At 38.6% G+C, this 20,115-nt stretch overlaps 11 protein-coding genes across 11 annotated transcripts; 5 read left to right on the forward strand and 6 right to left on the reverse strand.

Moving 5' to 3' along the window:
• Positions 1-41: 41 nt before the first annotated feature.
• On the forward strand, positions 42-1,064 carry KQ657_001931 (putative GTPase; the record flags this gene model as incomplete). The annotated part of the gene is made up of 1 exon (XM_043192708.1): positions 42-1,064. One exon carries the CDS (start codon positions 42-44, stop codon positions 1,062-1,064), a length of 1,023 nt encoding a protein of 340 aa, XP_043047763.1.
• Positions 1,065-1,095: 31 nt separating this feature from the next.
• KQ657_001932 (uncharacterized protein) lies at positions 1,096-1,386 on the reverse strand (the record flags this gene model as incomplete). Its single annotated transcript, XM_043192709.1, has 1 exon — positions 1,096-1,386. One exon carries the CDS (start codon positions 1,384-1,386, stop codon positions 1,096-1,098), a length of 291 nt encoding a protein of 96 aa, XP_043047764.1.
• A 216-nt stretch (positions 1,387-1,602) lies between these two features.
• Positions 1,603-3,639, forward strand: KQ657_001933 (uncharacterized protein; the record flags this gene model as incomplete). Its single annotated transcript, XM_043192710.1, has 1 exon — positions 1,603-3,639. The coding sequence occupies one exon, from the start codon at positions 1,603-1,605 to the stop codon at positions 3,637-3,639; it is 2,037 nt and encodes a 678-aa protein (XP_043047765.1).
• A 1,616-nt stretch (positions 3,640-5,255) lies between these two features.
• ACH1 (acetyl-CoA hydrolase) lies at positions 5,256-6,818 on the forward strand (the record flags this gene model as incomplete). Its single annotated transcript, XM_043192711.1, has 1 exon — positions 5,256-6,818. One exon carries the CDS (start codon positions 5,256-5,258, stop codon positions 6,816-6,818), a length of 1,563 nt encoding a protein of 520 aa, XP_043047766.1.
• A 243-nt stretch (positions 6,819-7,061) lies between these two features.
• Positions 7,062-7,811, reverse strand: AIM32 (uncharacterized protein; the record flags this gene model as incomplete). The annotated part of the gene is made up of 2 exons (XM_043192712.1): positions 7,062-7,708; positions 7,805-7,811. 2 exons carry the CDS (start codon positions 7,809-7,811, stop codon positions 7,062-7,064), a joined length of 654 nt encoding a protein of 217 aa, XP_043047767.1.
• Positions 7,812-8,514: 703 nt separating this feature from the next.
• Positions 8,515-9,885, reverse strand: KQ657_001936 (uncharacterized protein; the record flags this gene model as incomplete). The annotated part of the gene is made up of 1 exon (XM_043192713.1): positions 8,515-9,885. The coding sequence occupies one exon, from the start codon at positions 9,883-9,885 to the stop codon at positions 8,515-8,517; it is 1,371 nt and encodes a 456-aa protein (XP_043047768.1).
• Positions 9,886-11,795: 1,910 nt separating this feature from the next.
• On the reverse strand, positions 11,796-13,724 carry KQ657_001937 (uncharacterized protein; the record flags this gene model as incomplete). The annotated part of the gene is made up of 1 exon (XM_043192714.1): positions 11,796-13,724. The coding sequence occupies one exon, from the start codon at positions 13,722-13,724 to the stop codon at positions 11,796-11,798; it is 1,929 nt and encodes a 642-aa protein (XP_043047769.1).
• A 630-nt stretch (positions 13,725-14,354) lies between these two features.
• Positions 14,355-15,101, forward strand: VPS22 (ESCRT-II subunit protein; the record flags this gene model as incomplete). Its single annotated transcript, XM_043192715.1, has 1 exon — positions 14,355-15,101. One exon carries the CDS (start codon positions 14,355-14,357, stop codon positions 15,099-15,101), a length of 747 nt encoding a protein of 248 aa, XP_043047770.1.
• Positions 15,102-15,117: 16 nt separating this feature from the next.
• Positions 15,118-16,431, reverse strand: KQ657_001939 (pseudouridine synthase; the record flags this gene model as incomplete). The annotated part of the gene is made up of 1 exon (XM_043192716.1): positions 15,118-16,431. One exon carries the CDS (start codon positions 16,429-16,431, stop codon positions 15,118-15,120), a length of 1,314 nt encoding a protein of 437 aa, XP_043047771.1.
• A 294-nt stretch (positions 16,432-16,725) lies between these two features.
• SPB4 (putative ATP-dependent RNA helicase) lies at positions 16,726-18,489 on the forward strand (the record flags this gene model as incomplete). Its single annotated transcript, XM_043192717.1, has 1 exon — positions 16,726-18,489. The coding sequence occupies one exon, from the start codon at positions 16,726-16,728 to the stop codon at positions 18,487-18,489; it is 1,764 nt and encodes a 587-aa protein (XP_043047772.1).
• A 14-nt stretch (positions 18,490-18,503) lies between these two features.
• Positions 18,504-20,045, reverse strand: KQ657_001941 (uncharacterized protein; the record flags this gene model as incomplete). The annotated part of the gene is made up of 1 exon (XM_043192718.1): positions 18,504-20,045. The coding sequence occupies one exon, from the start codon at positions 20,043-20,045 to the stop codon at positions 18,504-18,506; it is 1,542 nt and encodes a 513-aa protein (XP_043047773.1).
• Between the last annotated feature and the right edge of the window lie 70 nt (positions 20,046-20,115).

Consider the following 20,115-nt stretch of genomic DNA (forward strand, 5'->3'; position numbering starts at 1 on the left):
CGGTTACTATTACTACTGTTACTGTTACCGCCCCCAATAATATGTTTGGTCAGGTAGTTATAGGACCGCCAGGCAGCGGAAAGTCCACTTACTGTTATGGGATGCACCAATTTCTCAATGCATTAGGAAGAAAGAACGCCATAATCAACCTTGACCCCGCCAATGATCATCTCCAATATCCATGTGCCTTAGACATACGAGAGTTTATAACATTGGAAGACGTAATGACAGAGACGAACTTGGGTCCCAACGGAGGCCTTATGTATGCCATGGAACTGCTCAGAGAGTCGGCCAATGAATTCATAGACAAAGTAGTTGATATTTGTCTCAAACAGAGAAACTATGTATTGTTTGATTGTCCCGGACAAGTGGAATTGTTCACTCATGATAACTCATTAGGATGGATCTTCCGGAAGTTGAACAAACAACTAAGACTTTGTGTGGTACAGTTGATTGATGTGAACTATTTAATGCCAGCATCCAACTATATTAGTGTGCTTTTGCTTGCACTTAGAGCGATGCTTCAATTGGATCTCCCTCAAGTCAACGTGCTATCGAAAATAGATATGGTGCTGAATTTTGCTCATGAACTCCCGTACAAATTGGACTATTATACGGATGTTAACGATTTACATTATCTCATTCCTCACGTGGAGGCTGAATTCAAACGGTCGCCCTTGAGTGGAAACTTCATAAGACTCACAGAAGCCATTGCTGACTTGATAGAGTCCTACGGCTTGGTTCAATTTGAAGTGCTCGCCATAGAAGACAAACAGTCCATGATCAAATTGCTTACGGTTGTAGACAAGGCCATGGGGTATGCTCTTGGTACCAACGAGGTTGGTGGTGATACAGTGTGGACAGATGCCATGCGCATTGGGGGATTGAAGGAGTTACAAGATATTGATATCCACGAGAGGTGGGTGGATAATAAAGCTGAGTATGAGAAACAACAACACGATCTAGAACAGGAATTACAACAGGAAAACCTTCAAAAACCATTGGAAACATCAGAGGATGAATGGGAACGAGATCTCAAGCAATGGCAACAACAAAATCAATAGATTATTACATAGTATATATATATGATCTATGTTATTCCAAAAGGGATTGAGCTTCACTGGTATCTTCATCCCCTTTGTAAGTCTCTAAAAATGTTTTAAGTGCTCCACGATGAGTATCAAGTAGCTTTCCCATGTGAGCTACCATACGTTCACTTTCATCGAGAACCTGCTTTGCCTTTTTAATATCATAGACATCACCACCATCTGCTTCTAGTTTGGCAACCAATTGCTTATTCTCTTCGACTTCGTCCAAATACAACTTGTTTTCTTGGATCAATCGTTTCACGGCGTTGGATTTAATTTGAAGTGGGGAAGGTGCCATAGTGGAGGGGCTCGTATATAACGTTGATGTAACTGTTTGATACTTGCTAACTGGTGTTCGTGTTGTTTAGTATAAACATTTAGTGTTGATGTTTAGTTTAATTTTTCGGTTCTGGTGCACGACTTCGCGAATTGAACCCGATGACAATTATGATCTCAAGATTTCAATTACTGAGATGGGGTCAGTAACAGTTGTTCCATTACTTCATTACACTTAATGGACTGGGATAAATCGTTGCTGGAGACTCTTGCCTCGACTATAGACAGGCTTGAAAGCAAGCGTAAGGCTCTTGAAGAAACAAAGAAGCTGTATGTGCAATTGGCACTGGCACTAACCCAAGATAATGATTCACATATGGTTCATTTAGGAGGAGACTATTTTGTTCAAATGAATCATGAAGACGCCAAACTGTTTGTGGAAAGACGTCTGCACGAGTTGGCTTCAACCATCACCGAGTTTGACTCTCAATTACAACATGCGAAGGAAACCATGTCTCATTTGACCAAGTTTGAGCAAGTATCCAACGAGCCAGTAGAAGAAGAAGAAGAACAAGAAGTTGCCACCAACAATGCCAAGGTGAATGAAGAAGGATTACCGTATGTAGATATTGTTGAAGAATTAGATGAGGATGGGAACGTGATCGGAGTCAAACTAAACGATGAGAATGTTTCTAGTGACGTTGAACCAGAAGCTAGCCAAAAGATTGAACCTGTGAGTGACACGGAGTTTCATCAGAACCATATTGACGATACTGATGCCCAACAAGAGATAGCAGATTTGATTTCAGATATGGAACTTGCAACCCCCAGTGCTGCTGAACAGATTTTGTTTGCCAATTCGCTATTGGACAAGATTGATCAGCTTGAGATTTCTGCGGATGATAAGTTCCGTCTCAAGCAAGAATGCATGGAGCAGTTTAGTCAGAAACGTAGTATTGATGCCAGTGACCTTTATGAGTTGGAAATGTTTGACCAGATGGCTGAAGATGAAGAAGTTGGTGATGAAAATATGAGTGGAGAATTTGGTGATGATTGGGAAATTGAATTTGATGATGACGAGGACGAAAATGAGGAAGACGAAGATGATGTTGAAGAAGTAAAGTTTTTCAAGAATCATGATAAGGGGAATTCAATGCTTTGGGATCAAATACAGAAATTAAGAGATGCAAAGAAGAATGATATTGAGAACACTGTAGATGAACATAAAGAAGCAAGCAGTAACAAGAAGAAGAAAGGTGTTAAGTTTGCTGACAAGGTGGATGTTGTGCCAATAGAGAATGTAAGTGAAGAGATGAAGAATATGAACATTGGACGAGTGAGTCGGTTTAAGTTAGCTCGAAATAGATATAAGGAGAGTGTTATTAAAGATGTTCATGAAACTCCTGTTTCTGACATAATAGAGAATGAAGTTTCTGAACCATCAGATACAAAGGATGAACCTGTTTCGGATATAGTTGAACGGGGCGACTTTAATCCGCACGAAGTGGTGATGATGCCATTAATAAACTCAAATAGAAAGCAAATGCCCACAATTGAACGAGATAAGAGCAAGAATCCAGAACAATCAGATGAAGTGGATAGCCCGGTGGAAGCATTCCGTTTTACAAGTGAACCAGAGCAAAAACCAGTCACATCAAGATTTAAACAAGCATTAGTGAACAAGAAATCAATAATACCTACCATACAGAATGAACTAGAGGATGAGGGTGAAGTCAATGTTAAACCTAAAGTTGTCAAGCTTGATTATGGAGGAGACTTAGATGCTATGGCTCAAGCTTATGTTATGGGAATGTATGATGAGAATGACGATAATGGAATGCAACCTGATCTTGATGCCACAAGAGGTGACTATATTATTTCATCTATGTCAGATTTAGATAGACATAATAAAGTGGTTGATCTGGGAAAAGCACGGGATATTGATCAAGGTGAAGATTTCGGTTTCATGGACAACGATGACGATGCCTCGGAATCTGATGAAGAAAACCGTCCCATTGTATCTGAACAAGTTCTAGAGAATGATTGGGAAGATCAACCAATGGATGATGATGATATGAATGAAGATTATGGGTTATCCAACGATGTATTGGGACAAGAGGTACGTCAAGATTATCATCGTTTACGACAAAAGTTCGCCTATGAGAATCAAGGAACACAAGCTACCGATGAAGATAAGGAGTTTGAGCCGGTTTACGCCGAAGGAGATCGTAAACCAAGTAGGTTTAAACAGATGAGGATGAAGATGTCCGGGTAACCATTTTGAGATTAGCCTGGTATTATTTGGGAATTATTTGCCGAGGTGATGAATAGACTTGCTATTTATAAATTGTTGAGAAGAAGTAAGCAGTATGCATATGACAGTTACACAGTTAGATGCAGATGATTAGTACAAACTGTGGTTACGCAGTGCTCGTATAACTTGGACCACGGTTTGACTTATACGAGTTTGGTATAACCTTGTCCCAACAATACAAAGTAAAATCTGTTACAGTACTGTGGGGAATAGAAGGATTGACGCGACCGGGAATCGAACATGTGTGCCTTTCGTTCTTTTTCTTGTAGTTTTCTTTTTTAGCCCGTATCTGGGTGTTGTGGTGTTGGGCAGGGAGGGGAATTAAGGAAAGGAGGGGAATAGTTGTCTTCGCCCAACCAAATAATCGATGCCCCTCCATCTGTCAAGGAACATTCTTGTAATCATGTATATTAAGGTCAATGGATTTGTTGATAAGTTTGATACATAATTTCAGTGGTTGTTTTTACTAAAGGAAATGTATTTTGACCATTAGAAATGTAGACGCACTATATTGTTTGCATTCCAGCCAATCAGCATTCACCAAGATGCTCACCCCATCCGGGGTACCCATGAGCCACACAAAAGGGGTAATCCGGAGTTGCCAAACTCCGAGCGATCGGGGTCACCAAATCTGGAGTTTATGGGCCAATCAGAGTCATTGCGGACGACAGGATCTGGGGTAAAGAATTGTTGAATAAAGATCGACTTTGGTACTGAAACATTACACAATGCATACATTTACGTTAAGCAGTATCATCTATAACAGCACACTACGACTAATACTCATATTCATGCTAATACCTATACTAATACCTATACTAATACTCATACACATACACATACTCATACTAATACTAATACGCATACTCATGATCATGATATTATCGACTCATCTTGCTCAATTAGGTTTAACCATAGTAATATTGATGGCCGACTTAAGCGATCGCTGATTGGCCACAAAATAAACTCCGGGGAAATACATAGCCACCCACTCAAATCACCCCAGATAAATTTTATCCTTCATATACATTGATTAGAACCGATTGATCCGCTAATAAATAATAATACCACTCTTTTATCTTTACCTTGAACTTATTTATACTTTTGGCGAACAACGTAATACATCTCTTGACCGCTGTCAATAAGCCTTGACATTATCTATATGAGATCTATTCTTATCCAAAACTGTCTGCCCCTCATCGCTACCCCCCTTGCGCTGCCAACAAATCTTCAGCCACAAAACCTCTTTCGTTCTCTTTACCCAATCTCCACAAAAATGGAATCGCGGCGCTACCATACAAACCCAACTCCGATTTCGTCGTGTTTATTATTGGTATCACACTCGGTGAAAAAAAATCGCAACCATTTAAATAGCCGTTGAAATCCCAAGTTTTTCACCTTTAATAGTGGATTATCTTCTTCTTCTTGTTCTCTTTTTTCTTTCTTTCTTTTGTGGTTGTACGGCGACTAGATACGTTACGTTAACCTTCCCTCCAGAAGAAGTGTTCCAGAACAAACCTTAATAATATTAAATTATTTCGATACGTATTATTGTTGTACATAAATAACTTAGAATAATGTCCGCTCTTCTTAAATCCAGAGTTAGATATGCTCCTTACTTGAAGAAACTCAGAACCCCAGAACAATGTGTTGATCTCTTTAAGCATGGCCAGTACCTTGGTTGGTCTGGTTTCACCGGTGTCGGTGCTCCAAAGGCCATTCCAACAGCTTTAGCTGACCATGTTGAAAAGAATGACTTACAAGGTAAATTGCAATTCAATTTGTTTGTTGGAGCTTCTGCTGGTCCCGAAGAAGGTCGTTGGGCCGAAAATAACATGATCATTAAAAGATCTCCACATCAAGTTGGTAAACCCATTTCTGCTGCCATTAACGATGGTCGTATGCTTTTCTTTGATAAACATTTATCCATGTTTCCTCAAGATTTGACTTATGGTTATTATACCCGTTTCAAGGAAAATGACTTGTTGGATTACACCATCATTGAAGCCACTGCTATCACTGAAGATGGTGCCATTGTCCCAGGTCCAGCTGTTGGTGGATCTCCTGAAATGCTTTCAGTTTCTGATAAGATCATCATTGAAGTGAACACCAAGACTCCATCTTTTGAAGGTATTCACGATATTGACTTGCCAGTTAACCCCCCCCACAGACCTCCATACTTGCATACTTCCGTTGATTACAAGACTGGTAGAACTGCTATTCCAGTTGATCCTGAAAGAGTTGTTGCTATTGTCGAATCTCATGAAGGTGATAAGGTTCCTGCAAATACTCCATCTGATGCTATGTCAAGAAATATCTCTGATAACTTGATTGAATTCCTCGAACAAGAAGTCAAGTTAGGTAGAATGCCTTACAACTTGCACCCATTGCAATCTGGTATTGGTAACATTGGTAATGCTGTTGTCGAGGGTCTTGCTGGCTCTAACTTTAAGGACTTGAATGTTTGGACTGAAGTGTTACAAGATGGTTTCCTTGATTTCTTGGAATCAGGTTCTTTGAACTATGCTACCGCTACTTCGATTAGATTGACTGAAGAAGGTTTCGAACGTTTCTACGCCAACTGGGATGAGTTTACTTCTAGATTGTGTCTTCGTTCTCAAGTTGTCTCCAACTCTCCTGAAATTATCAGAAGATTAGGTGTCATTGCCTTGAACACACCTGTTGAGGTGGATATTTACGCTCATGCTAACTCCACCAATGTTAACGGTTCTCGTATGCTTAACGGTTTGGGTGGTTCTGCTGATTTCTTGCGTAACGCCAAGTTATCTGTTATGCATACTCCATCTGCTAGACCATCCAAGACTGATCCAACTGGTATTTCTTGTATTGTTCCTATGGCTACCCATGTTGATCAAACCGAACATGACTTGGATATCATTGTCACCGATATTGGTTTAGCTGATTTGAGAGGTTTGGCTCCAAAGGAAAGAGCCCAAGAAATTATCAACAAGTGTGTTCACCCTGATTTCAAGGCCCAATTACAAGATTACTTTGATAGAGCTACTTTCTACGCTCAAAAGAAGAAGTGCTTACACGAACCACACATCTTGAGAGATGCTTTCAAGATGCATATCAACTACCAAGACAATGGTACCATGAAGTTATCCAGCTGGGATTAAGAATGTTGACCATGAGTGGTTGAGTTGCTTGAGAAGATGTTTAATTAGTTAAAGTTCTTCTCAATTCTTGTGCATATGAATTATACATTGTGTATAAACGCCTGTTTATTATATTTTATTAATAATAGATAAAAAAAATGATGTAAATTAAGCCGCGATTGTGTAACAATCGTTTCATATTTTAACGCCGATCGGCAATAAAGCATAACTTATTAAAATGGTGTCTACTACCAATCTTGTGATTTATCTACCCCGGTACAATTCATCTATAATATTATTTCCAAGTACACTCTCTTGGATAATCCCTTGAATATGGTGAGGATCAACTCGGCCATACCAGGTTGGAAGCTGGCCCCTCTTAAAAATTATAAGGTTACCGGCATATATATGACCGCCAACATGAGTGATGTAACCAACATCAAAATCCAAACCTTGAAGCTTTGCAACCGCTGTAAGCTCTTCAACTAATAAGGGTGCTATTGTACCACATCTAGCATCTCTGGCAGCATGCCCACACACCATTACTAACGGTTTTGATATTTCTTCCACTTGTAAACTATTTATATCTGATTCTGATTTTAAATACAGAGAAATAGCTTCTACTGTTCCTCGAGCAAGAATCCCCTCAGGATAGAATCTCACCACCATTTGCTCGTTGTCATGTGTAGGATGATCCGCACCCTCGATTATACCTAAGGTACTTTGGATTACCTCTGGAGATTCTCTAACTGTAGTTAAAAGCGGCAGAACCACCCGAGACGGTATATCTGCCATAGTTGAATACTTATGATTAAGATGAATAACATATCTATCCACATATGGCTGTGACAGTGCTAGAGGTTTGGAAAGGTCTCTTTCAAAGGGTGTTTGACAATGAGTGCACCCAGTGTCTAAAGTAGGAGGAGGACATTTTGGTTTACGGGAGCTATAACGTATAAAACTTTGTTGTAGCCAATTACGAGTACTTGCAGCCAACAGCAAAGAACTTAACATGGTGTAATATGGTAATATGGAGTACTATTACAAGCGTTCAACAGCGTAGAGGAGCTAACACCAGTATATTTGTATAGTAAAAAATGCCAAAGTGCGGGTAACCCTCTACTATACTTGCGACATAAATCGGACCGGGTATATAGGTAGCCATCGGATAAAGAAGTGCCTTACTTCTTTATAATTAGTCCGCAATATATACGCGAGAATAATTGGTATACTTGTAAAAGACTGTAATTAAGAAATTCCTACTGATACGTTTGAACAGTAGGACTCTACCATGATCCCCATAGATAGGAAATTAATTGAAAGCTTTTTGCTTGGTAATAAAACTGAATCAAAAGATACATTGATTCTTGATTTGAAGCCAGGTTACAAGTTGACTTGAATGGGCCCTTATGTTATTCTTCCTATTAAATGGCTCAAAGCTAGGAAATGGACGCTTCATTTGGTATCGTATGTGATTGCTTATATAGTCTGCTTTCTTTCTTAAAAGAGAAAGGTTAGCAGAAACTTTGCATAAATATGTTGTCACGTGACATGAAGAGGTTTGGATGTATCAGTAAGTTGACCAAAAGCATGTGGTAGCAACCTACGATTTGTATGGAGTTACAAAAATTTCCCGATTGGGTAAAGATTATTAAATTAGTGATATAAAATACAAAATGAAATACATATAAATTAAAACGGATGTCAGTAAACATGATTATTTCTCGTTCTCCACATTTTCAGACTTCTTCTTGTCTTCAGTGTTATCAATTAAATCTGCTTCTGGAGGAGTAACATCATTGGCATGTTGTTCCAAGGAGCTTGAAGATGGACCAGGCTTTTCGGAACTTTCAGAGTCACCAACCTCCAATTCGTCATCTGAAGGGATAACATGGGTTTGATCAGCTGTATTAATGTCACGGACATTGTTTGGTAATTTGTTTGGACGGTAGAATCTCAAATCAACTCTTCCAATGATGTACATGGCGTTGATAATGAATTCAAACAAACCCCAAGCAATATACATTGCCACAGGCTTTGTGGCGGGACCAGAGTTCATTTGGTATCTTTTTTCAAAGACAACAACGGTACGCAAAATACATCCAATCAAAATAAGAACGGTTGAAATGCTGACGATTCCAAGTGAAACATTATGGCCCAATGCTCCTCTTTCGTTAGTAACACCATGAACTTGTTTATAATGATGATGAGTAGCAGCAATGACTCTGATGGCATTTCTTTGGTTACGGTTTCTCTTAAGGAACGAAACGGCAGCTTCCTTTTCCGCACCCTTACGAACAAAATATGTGGGAGCAAATGATTCAATCCACCAAGGTTGATAAGTGTACAAGCTTTCATCCCTTCTAGTGGGTTTTAAAAAGTAAGCCAATCCAAGTAAGGAAACCGCAGTAAGCGAATACAAACATAAAAGAATCATTGCGGCTTCCACAACCTTTTGGTATCTACTGACAGCTGCTGTACTGAGGAAGTATAAGTAAGGAACAGCAGAACCAACAATACACATGGCAATGACTCCAATAACCAAGACATATAAAATCATCATAAAGGCCCAGAACAATTTACGAGACCCTCCAACTGGATGTCTCCAAGTAAAGATTCTTTGAGCGAGAATCAAGTTGAAAGCAATTAATAATACAGCAGGAATAAGAAGAAGCACTTCATCGGCAATTCCCAAACCTGTTCTGGTTAAATCTTTAGACCACACAATACGAAGAATCCAGCCAATGGTTCTCATAATGGCATAGAAGGCCCAACCCAAAGATAGCCAAAAGTAATGCCCACGAGAGTAGTTAATAGAGAAAATCCCCAAATGGATAATAGCGATGATACCAAAAACGGCAGAGAAAATGGCTGATGGAACAACATCTTTAGAAGTTGGATAATCACCAAACAAATTCATTTGGTATTGCAATGCATAGTCAATCAACACTGGAGGAGGATTAGGTCCAAATAAGTTCTTTGCTTGTGCTGATAACTTGTCCACACCAGACATGAGGTTTGGATAATTGTTTTGGTAACGCATCAATTGCATCAACCCATGAACGGCTGTGTATTCCCCTTCAGACATGATTGGCTGACTATTATTATTAGAAATAGGAAAGAGTTAAGGGATGATAAAAAAGTGTTGATACTATTTAAATGGCAGTAAGTATAAGGAGGAAGTGTACTAACAATGGTAGGGCAAAAAATTTTCACACCGTATTATTTGTTTGGTTTCGTTATACGTGCAGACGAAAAATCCTAATAGGGATATATAAGTTCTGACAGAAAGGGCTTTCAAATATATGTGGAAAGAGTTCTACTACACAGATTTGTTTTTTTTTAGTAATGCAAAGAAGTCAATGACCTTCTTATATGTTTAGACTACTTTAGGCTACATAAACACATGACTGATAACACAAATGTTCTTGTCAAAGTTTAGAGGGGAAGAGGGGAGATGCACCAAAGTTTCCATGAAACGGCCCCACAGATGTTTGTTGCATCATAATATTTTTTGGCTGACAGTCGAGGAGAAAATGTCGTATAGGTGCAACATGCAGTATGAAACAACGTAGAATTTTACAGAGATGGGCAGAACAATAGATGGGGAGAAACAACAACACTACCCGAAATGCGCTCGGCAAAGAGAAGCAAAGCATTCGAGTATATTTAGTTATTATGCTTCCGAAGAGTAACATTGAGCACATGATAGAATGTGGCAGATTATCATATTGTATGAAATGTAGTAATTTGTCCTATTATACAAGTTGTCAGAAAACTTGGTGGCCCAGGAAAGGAAGATTCACCTATACCACTGTAGTTAGAACTAAGCAAAGCTTTTGTTATACAAAGTACAGTACATGGTTGATATCCTGGTGTAAGTCTCGGTACAACTAAGTGTATGTCTGCGTTTTCGGAAAATGATTGGAATACCGATTAACGCTCACAAAACCACCTCTCGTTTAGATCTTGGTAAAACTGACTGCATAAACATTTACAACATTTAAGGACATACATGTTAGATAGTTAGGTAGGTCAACTGGCAAAGTCTACTGCAGATGTTTTACTAGTCATGCTTGCGTTAGTGGTCATGTGGTTTAAGTGATGTGAGCAAGGGCGACATTTATTTACTAACAAATGGACTTTTGTGTCGTTAAGTGGCTTTTTCCTTCAAACTGTGTTAACACATCTTGGCAGACTCGGCATCTCGGTTCAATATCCTACGATGATACTCACCCCCGCAAATACAATTAAAACATAGCATGTAAAAATTAACTTTGGTTTCAGTAACATCCTTTTCTCCGTTACCGGTTATATGATTGTTCACTGTAAGCCTTGGTAGATGATTTTGAGCCCATGAACTGAGGTTGTGTCCTTCTTCCCACAAAAGGTATCTAATGTCACGTGACCACCTTCTAATTTGCTAGTAATGTGCTAGTAATGTGCTACTGATGCCAACTATATCAAGTACATTCTTTATTCAGAAAATATTCCGTTTCAAAGCCCTCTAGGTTATGCCTTCAGTAGAAGTTACGTACGACCCTCACGTGCTACAAGGATCAGATCCAAATGGTCCTCTCATTGAAACTCCCCATGGTTTAAGTCTTCTAGAAATACAGGGAGAGCTCAATACACCTCCAGAAATAAACGCGTTGCTGGCAGACGCGTTCCCACAAGAATATTTAGATAATTATATTACGATAGACAAAATCTATCAAGGAGTGAAGTTTGGGAGTTTAAGTTTTGATGCTACTGATTCTCGAAAGTGTACATTGTTTATTGGTAAATCACAACGATTGATGGGGTCAGTAGTTAAGTTAGAGAATCCATTACTTGTGCTTCGACTTCTGTCTGATCCAAGTAAAACAGATGTATCAATTGTGGATACCATATACAACAAATTGATATTTAAGAATCGTCCATTACCAATCATGTAAGAAATAGCATTAATAAGCATACCATATAATTATACACACCATAAATTTCTTCTACGTTTCATCACAATTTAGCTTCATTGGTCTTTGTACTGTGAACAAATTCCAAGTTCCCACTAAAGGAAAAACTTGGACTTGTGGATACCAAAACATTATAAATGGTTCGAATATCATCATCCAGGAACTTCAAATATTCCTTCATGTAGTTAACGATTCCTCCATACTTTTCATTGGGATTATTAAACATTTCAATGGTGGATAACATGGCTTCATATCGAGAACTGATCAAATTATTGAATCCATCTTCATAAATGTTAAAGCTACTTCTTCCTTGAGAAATAAGTTGTTCAAAATCACTAACATCTTCATTATCAGATTTGAATTTATCAACAACTTTCATAAACCCTTCCTTTAACTTTGGATGATCAGGACGTAACCCCACTGTTGTCAATTCATATTCTCTTGCAAGAGTATTCTTATCAACTCCAACCAATAAAAGTATCAACATCCCCAAAATACCAGTGCGATCTTTCCCTGCAGTGCAATGGAAGACAAACGGCTTCTGTTCATCCCGGATATACTCAAATATCAGACGGAAACATGAAACCCCATTTTCCAACATGTTATCATAGACATTCACATATGTTGACCAGCAAGTAAGTAAATTGGTATATCTCATTGCAATAGCTTGAGGTGAATAATCATCACTAGTGAAAACGGGAGCGTGGATCCATTTAATACCATGCTTCTCAATCAACTCTCTTGGAGCACCATCCTTCTCGATTTCACCATCTGAACGTAAATCAAATACAGCATGTATCCCCAATTCGTTCTTCATGGTGGCAACGCCGGCTTCAGTTACATGACTTGTCAGTGCGCATCGATATAGGAAATTAGGCTTAACATAGACAGTCTTCCCAGGGCCATGGAACCTAGGAAGATTTATCTTCCAACCACCCATATCACGGAAATTGGAAATTCCTTCAACTTTCTTCCATCTAGGTAAATGCCCGACGTTTCGAGAAGCTGCAACAAACCTTTGTAATTCATTCTCAGGTTGCAAAAAATCAATAATGTTATCTACCACGAGATAATTATAATTAAACACATTATATTTGGTTATAGGCAATCTTAAAATTTCATGAGCATCAAGATCTTTAACTTGAGTTGATCCAAAGAAATTATGGCTAGCATCGGGTATCAATTCCAAACGATGAGAAAATGGTCCTCTATTCAATGCATTGGCATAATGTTGACAATCATTAGGTGGAATTATTGAATCATTCATACCATAAACACTAAGAACTGAAGTGTCTAGCGGTAAATCTTTGATTGGCTCCAAATCTGCTGTTGCCAAAGATTCAAGTTCCTTTTTGGTGAAAGGAACTGGTTGGTATCTTCCATATCGATATTGACTAATGAGTACTGAATCTTGCTTGAACCCATATCTCCCCGTAACTGTGTGAGATACAAATCTGGCGGAACAATTAATTAAATTGGGTACTGTAATTCCTCCATTTGTCAGTTTTAATTGTTTACATGCCCATAAAAACATCGCCACACCACCTCTACTGTGGCCTACAATCGACAGAATAGTGAAACTAGTACCCAAAGGATTTAAACTGGAATCTATCATATAACGACAACACTCTTCAATATCTTCAATATCAGATTCTAGGACCCGGCCCACCATTGGGTCGGCAATATCCTCGGACTCCCCGCACCCTCGGAAGTCGATTCTAAGTGAATACATTCCCAAATCTCTGGCCAATCGATGTGCCAAATGTTTCTGGTAACAATAATCTCTGTGACCGCCTTGTCCATGCAAAATAATAGCACATTTATGTGTTGGAGGATGGAGTCCATCCACAAAGTCACCATCAAAAGCCGTGGCATGAGGAATCGCAATAGTTCCTGAAACACCATTTGGAAGTCTAACTTCAATTTCGTGTGGAGGTTCCACAGTATATTTTGGATCAGGAGAAATAGTCATCGGATGGGAGGTCTAAGGTGATTCTAATGCGTTAATGATATATGGATGTAGTATGAGATAACGGCGTACTGATATTAGACTTTCTTTAGAGAAGGTTCTAATAGTTGAGTCTCTTAGTGAATATTTGTAGTTGAAAATATAACCGAATAGCCGGAGATATATATTCTAGTACCGATGCGCGCTACCAATCTTGCATCCCCTCAAACGAACCGTGGGAAGAAAGAATTAACACTGATATCACCCCAGGCGGACCACATAGTTTGCAACCTTGAAATAAAGGAATAAGTAAATAAATTGCATGGGCTAAAATAATAATAATAATGGGCAGCATAAATTCCCTAAACGGGAGTATTGGGTAAATAATCGGTTCAATGTGCAGAGATGGAATGAAAGAACGGTTACTTTGAAATTTAAGGCGAATAATATTACAGTCACATGAAGGCGATTATATTTGGTCAGGTTTAGTACGGTTTAATGGCGGAGAGGTTTAACTATTAACGAGGTACCAACAGTTATTTCAATTAGTATTATCACGTGATTGATCACATGACACCAAAAAATAATCATGTACGTATATACTAAATATTACAGTCAGAGATAAGATTATCGGAGTACTAACTTACATTTACAATGCTGCTACGATATAATAGAGAGGCTTATCTTGAACTTGGAAGACTTATAAATGAGAGACAGTCCAGCCAATTATCAACGCAATTATCAGTACTTCAATCTGCAATAGTTAACTTTTCTGTGGATCACCGAGAAACCATACGAGTGAACTCTGAATTCAGAACCAAGTTTACAAGACTTTGCCAACAAGTAGGTATAGATCCTGTTGCACTTCTTATCCACTCTTTGGGAGCTGGGATTTCGGATGGAGTAGATAAGCCACAAGAATATTATACCATTCTTCTGTTAAGAATAGTAGAAGTGTGTCAGGAAACCCGAGCTATGAATGGAGGTCTTATTTCTTTGAAGGAATTGAGATCACAATTGAACACAACTTCAGGAACAAGTGTTTTAGAGCTCAAGGTGACCGATAATGATGTTACAAAATGTATAGAGGTTTTAAAGGAGTTAGGAAATGGTTATGAAATAATGCAAAGTAACAATAGTAGTTGGTTAAGGTTTTCAAGTATCACAGGAGGATCCTCTAAAGATGGAGGCATCTCTGTTGATCAACGAAACATCTATGAAATGTGTCTGTTTACTGGTGGATTCGTTACTTATAGGTTATTACATGATAATTATGGCTGGGACGTGACAAGATGTGCTACTATTATAGAGGAAATGATCATGGAAGGATTACTTTGGTTAGACACTCAAGGACTTAAGGGAGAATGGCAGTATTGGGAACCATCTTGGATATCTAATTAATTTTAACTATATACATTCATTCAACTTTACTCAATCGTTCTTCTTCTTCTAACTTCCGTTTCTTCTTATCTCGCCATCGTTGATTAACCATTTCAACTGGATCTCCTAATGTTCGAGACATCACTGGTAAATGTTTCTTATAGAGTCTTCCTTGTCCATCACCAGAATTGAGTACATCATATCCAGTGTACATTTTATCTGTATCTGGATGTTTATCAAAGAAGGCCTGCTTCATGTAGTTACCCATCAATGCTCTAATCTCATAGCTTTGAATGACTCCACGCATTCGAGCCACTTCTCTCCTGACTTTAGAACTAGTGGCATCTTTAATGAATGGGAACCATTCCATTTCTGGGAACTCACAATCATATAACACCAAGGGTACATCATGAGCCATAGCATATGCCGGTCTTTGAGGGTTCCTTTCAACGTCTAAAAGCTCATCAATAAGTGAAGGTTTCTCCAACTTTTGTCCCACCATAAGCAAAATGGCTACCATACATCTCACTTGATGCCAAAGGAATGCCAGACCTTTAAGATCAAATATAACATAATTCTCATCAGTTTCGTGAGGAATGATCTTGCTAGAGATGATCTCTCGAACATGGTTAACAATTTGCTTGGATCCATCTAGTTTGCATAAGTTACGGAAATCATGTCGACCTTCATATTTAGCAGCTGCTTCTTTCATCAAGGCTATGTCTAAGGAATCCTTGTGAATGAGATATCTATAGTGTCGGGATAAACAACTAAATCTCGCATTGAAATTAGTTGGAGGTCTTAAGCATATCGCAGTTATGACTATATCAGCTGGAAGCATTGAATTGAGTATGCTCATATAAGGTAATTCCCTTTGGTCATTCTGGGGATCTAATTGTTCATCCTTGGTTAAATTGGATCTCACATCTAAAGAAATCACTTGATTCATGGCACTGACCCCTTTATCTGTTCTTCCACATCTACTGAAATTACATGTAGTTGGTTCTGGTTCGGAGATAAGTCTTGCCTTATCGAGAGCCTTTAGAATTTCCCCTTCCACTGTTGGGAATTCAGTAGGTTCATATTGATACGCCAAACCATTATAGTTCCATCCAAGATAAGCAAATCTAAGAGCTATAAAACGTTGAGGGTGGGCTGAGAAATCAAATTGTTTCTTCTTGGGTTTGATTGGTTCAGTATGGTCGTTATTGACGTTGCTTAACAGCTCGTTTGCGTCGATGCGGCTGATAGACTCGTCTCTGTTTACTGCAGTTCCTTTCGCCCGACTTTCAAGCTCCACAACCCGTGCAATCAACTGCTCCCGGGTCCACAGCCCGTATTGAGTACTCATGGCTCTTGTCTGTGGTCTAAACCTGGCTAGGCATCGCATGAAGAGTCGGTCAATTGGTTGATGCTATTCTGAAAAATTTACCTCATCGCGCACTCTCATATCTCGGGTCGACTATGCGGAACGAGCGTATATTCATTTCTGCTGGCTCTTTCAATAGAGTCGTCTAATAGATACTTGGCATTATATATACCATTCCTAATGGAGACTAAAAAAGGATCCTTACTATGGGAGAACCTTCGATGTGATCTTCATCCATGGCTCAAAGATGCGATAGTATCTTTGGGGTTTCCAACCATGACACCAGTACAAGCCAGTGCTATCCCATTATTTAGTCAGAACAAAGATGTGGTGGTTGAAGCCGTTACAGGGTCCGGGAAGACCTTGGCCTATGCTATACCTGTTTTACAAAAGGTTTCCACAAGAATGTACTCCGTATCTGAAGGAGATGATGCTCCTGAACCAGTGAAGAAAGGTCACATGCTTGCAATGGTTATAGCACCTACTAGAGAATTGGCAAGTCAAATCCAATCAGTTTTCGATCTGATCCTTAAATATTTACCGGATGACAAAAAGAATATATCTACTCAATTGTTAGTAGGTTCTTTAACAAGTGTTAGACAAGATATTGAACTGTTTGTGGATAACCGTCATCAAATCTTAATTGGGACTCCGGGAAGATTACTTGATTTCATGAAATCAAAATATGTCCATACATCTTCCTTAGAAATAGCCGTACTAGACGAGGCAGATAAGTTATTGGACTTGTCCTTCGAGACAGACGTGGTTCTGATCTTAAAACAATTACCAAAGCAAAGAAGAACAGGGTTATTTTCTGCTACCATATCTACTGCTGGTGATTCCATCTTTAGAACAGGAATGAACAACCCAGTTAAAGTGGTTGTTAAATCTAAAAACCCCGCAGTTACCACTGGATCTGGCTCTGCCCCTGCTTCCCTTTCAATCAAATACATGATGATCAATTCTGAAGATAAAATTTTGTCTTTAATTGAATTGCTTACTCAATATCACTATAAGAAAGCCATAGTGTATTTCCCCACATGCACATCAGTCAAATACTTTTACAATGTGTTTCATAATCTCTTACTGAAAAACTTGTTACTGTTTTATTCCCTTCATGGACAGTTACAAACCAAAGCCAGACTCAAGACATTGGAAGCCTTTACCAATGACAACTCTTTGGTAAATAAATCTGTTTTGATGACCACAGATGTGGCCGCAAGAGGTATTGATATACCTGATGTGGATCTAGTCATTCAATTAGACCCCCCAACGGATCCTGCTGTGTTTTTACATCGTTGTGGGAGAACCGGTAGAGCCAATAAAGTCGGTAGAGCCATAGTGATGCTCAATAACAACACAAGGGAAGAAGATTATATTGGATTCATGGAAGTGAAAGGCTTGATATTATCTGAAGAAACAGCTCCAAAGATTCCCAAAGATTTCCGAATTAATTTCAATACTAAACTTAGACAATACTTGCTTGATGATAGAGCACGTCATGAACTATCAATTAAAGCTTATGTTGGATTCATGAAATATTATTCCAAACATGTTGCATCATCAATTTTCAGATTACAATCCTTTGATTATTTGGGAATGGCCAAAAGTTATGGTCTATTAAGATTACCCAAAATGCCTGAAACAAAATATATCCCGAATGAATTGATACCCGAAGGTGGTTGGTTAGGAGATCCTGTTGACCTTGATAATTATGCTTACGCTGATAAGCAAAAGGAAACCGTCAGAGTAGAAAATTTGGAAGCAGATAAACTTAAAATGATCAACGATGCAAAGAAGAGAAAGGAACTTAAAAAAAAGAACGAAGCTTGGTCCACTAAAGTTGAAAGTAAAGAGACAAAACAAGAAAGAAGAGAAAAGATGAAACGTAAACGTGATGCTATAGAAAAGCAAATATTGGAAAAGGACTCATCTGATGAAGAAGAAGTCAAGGAAGATTGGAAAGACATTGTTAGGTCCAATAAAAAAAAGAAGACCACTTCTTCTTCTGGAATGCAAGGATCATTTGACGATTTATAGGCTCAGTTGTAATATTATTCAATTTTCCACTTTTGACTGGTTGAGACTATTCCATCAAATACAAATACATTATCAAGTGGGATATATTGAGCCGTAGCTATTTTTAACACCTCTTGCGCTGTGATCCCCCCAATAAAACTGGCTAAATTATGGTAGGAATTTGTATTATGACTTAATACATCTGTGAAAGTCAAAATAACCGATTCTGGAATGTCTGATATGGAAGACATGTAAGGCTTAAATATAACATCGAATGCCAATTGTGTAAAAGATTCTAAATCTTTAATTGAAGGTAGTGAACCAAATATATTAAAATAATACCTAGTATTCAACAACGATAGGTAAACTGCAGATATGTTATATTTCCCTGGGACAAGACAATCCTTCACTATTTGCTCTGAGACTTGTTTGTACGAGCCTTTGGAAACATACAAAAGATTAGAGTTTTTGCAGAAGCTACTTATCAAATCCAGGTTCAAATCATCTGCTTCTTCTCTTCCCAAACTGGCAGATAGAATCTGAACTTCTTTAGCAAACGCTTCACGGTCTTTAATAGCCTTTTGATGGTATATTTTTTGAAGTTGCACATAATTGGCCGTGTTAGATGCCATATCTGGTAGAGTTCCTGGTAACGGTAAAAGTCCTTCATTTTTTGAGGCAAAGTTCTCTAAAGCCTTCACATAGATCCAGAATAATGATGTTTGGGTGAGGTCCAACTTACTAGCAATTTTCATGATCTCCACTACTGAAGGCGGTATTTCAGTTTCGAGGACTGTACGGAAAAGGGAGCTTGAAGCCTCTATAAAGTTTGTTTCTTGAGAAATGTCTCTAGATAAGGATTCAATAAGGGTTTTAAAATGTTGTTTCTGTTGGTAAGTTTTAGGGATAGGACTATTTGATGCTCTTAATTGAGCAAGTAATTTAATATAAATCACAATATATGGCACCTGTGCATGATCTGTCTCATCTAGTGTTTCAAGGTCAAATGAATCTACAAATTGTTGTAGTTCTGGCCATGGCTTGTCTAAGAATAATTGGAATCGTTGAGAAGGATGGTGGGTTTCAACCACCGTAGTTTCACTTCGTATAACATGTAAAGACCCGTAATATCCCATAGTTGTGGCCACAAGTAACGGGATGTCTTGTCTCCAAAGCAATTGAACCAATTCATCATACCCCTTTACATAATTGGATATTATCACCATATCAAATTGATCCCAAAATTGAGCATCCAAAGAATCAATTGATTGTTCCGCCACCCACTTGCCCTCAACATCAGGATTGAGTTCTAGCAAGTTCCGAGTCAAGGCTTCAGCTCGATTCTTCCCTAAATCAGCCTCTGTAAGGAAGAAATTACCAGAAAGATCACCTGGACAAACAGTACCGGCGTCTACAATGGTAAACTTACCTAACCCTGGAAGAACCAAATTCTTGAGTGTTTCCGAAGCAGTGGCATCAGCATTAATCATACAGAGATGGCATCTTTCCAAGTTATCTTGTCCTGTGTTTGCCCATAATCGTAATTGTCTATCGTATTTGGTTTGTTTGTCAATCATGATGGAGAAAGAGACATGTAGTATTGTATTTGTAATTAGGGACAAAGTGCGACACAAATATGACCATAAT

Source organism: Scheffersomyces spartinae (genome assembly GCF_019049425.1).
Source record: "Scheffersomyces spartinae strain ARV_011 chromosome Unknown scaffold_19, whole genome shotgun sequence".
Classification (NCBI taxonomy): Eukaryota; Fungi; Ascomycota; class Pichiomycetes; order Serinales; family Debaryomycetaceae; genus Lizanozyma; species Lizanozyma spartinae.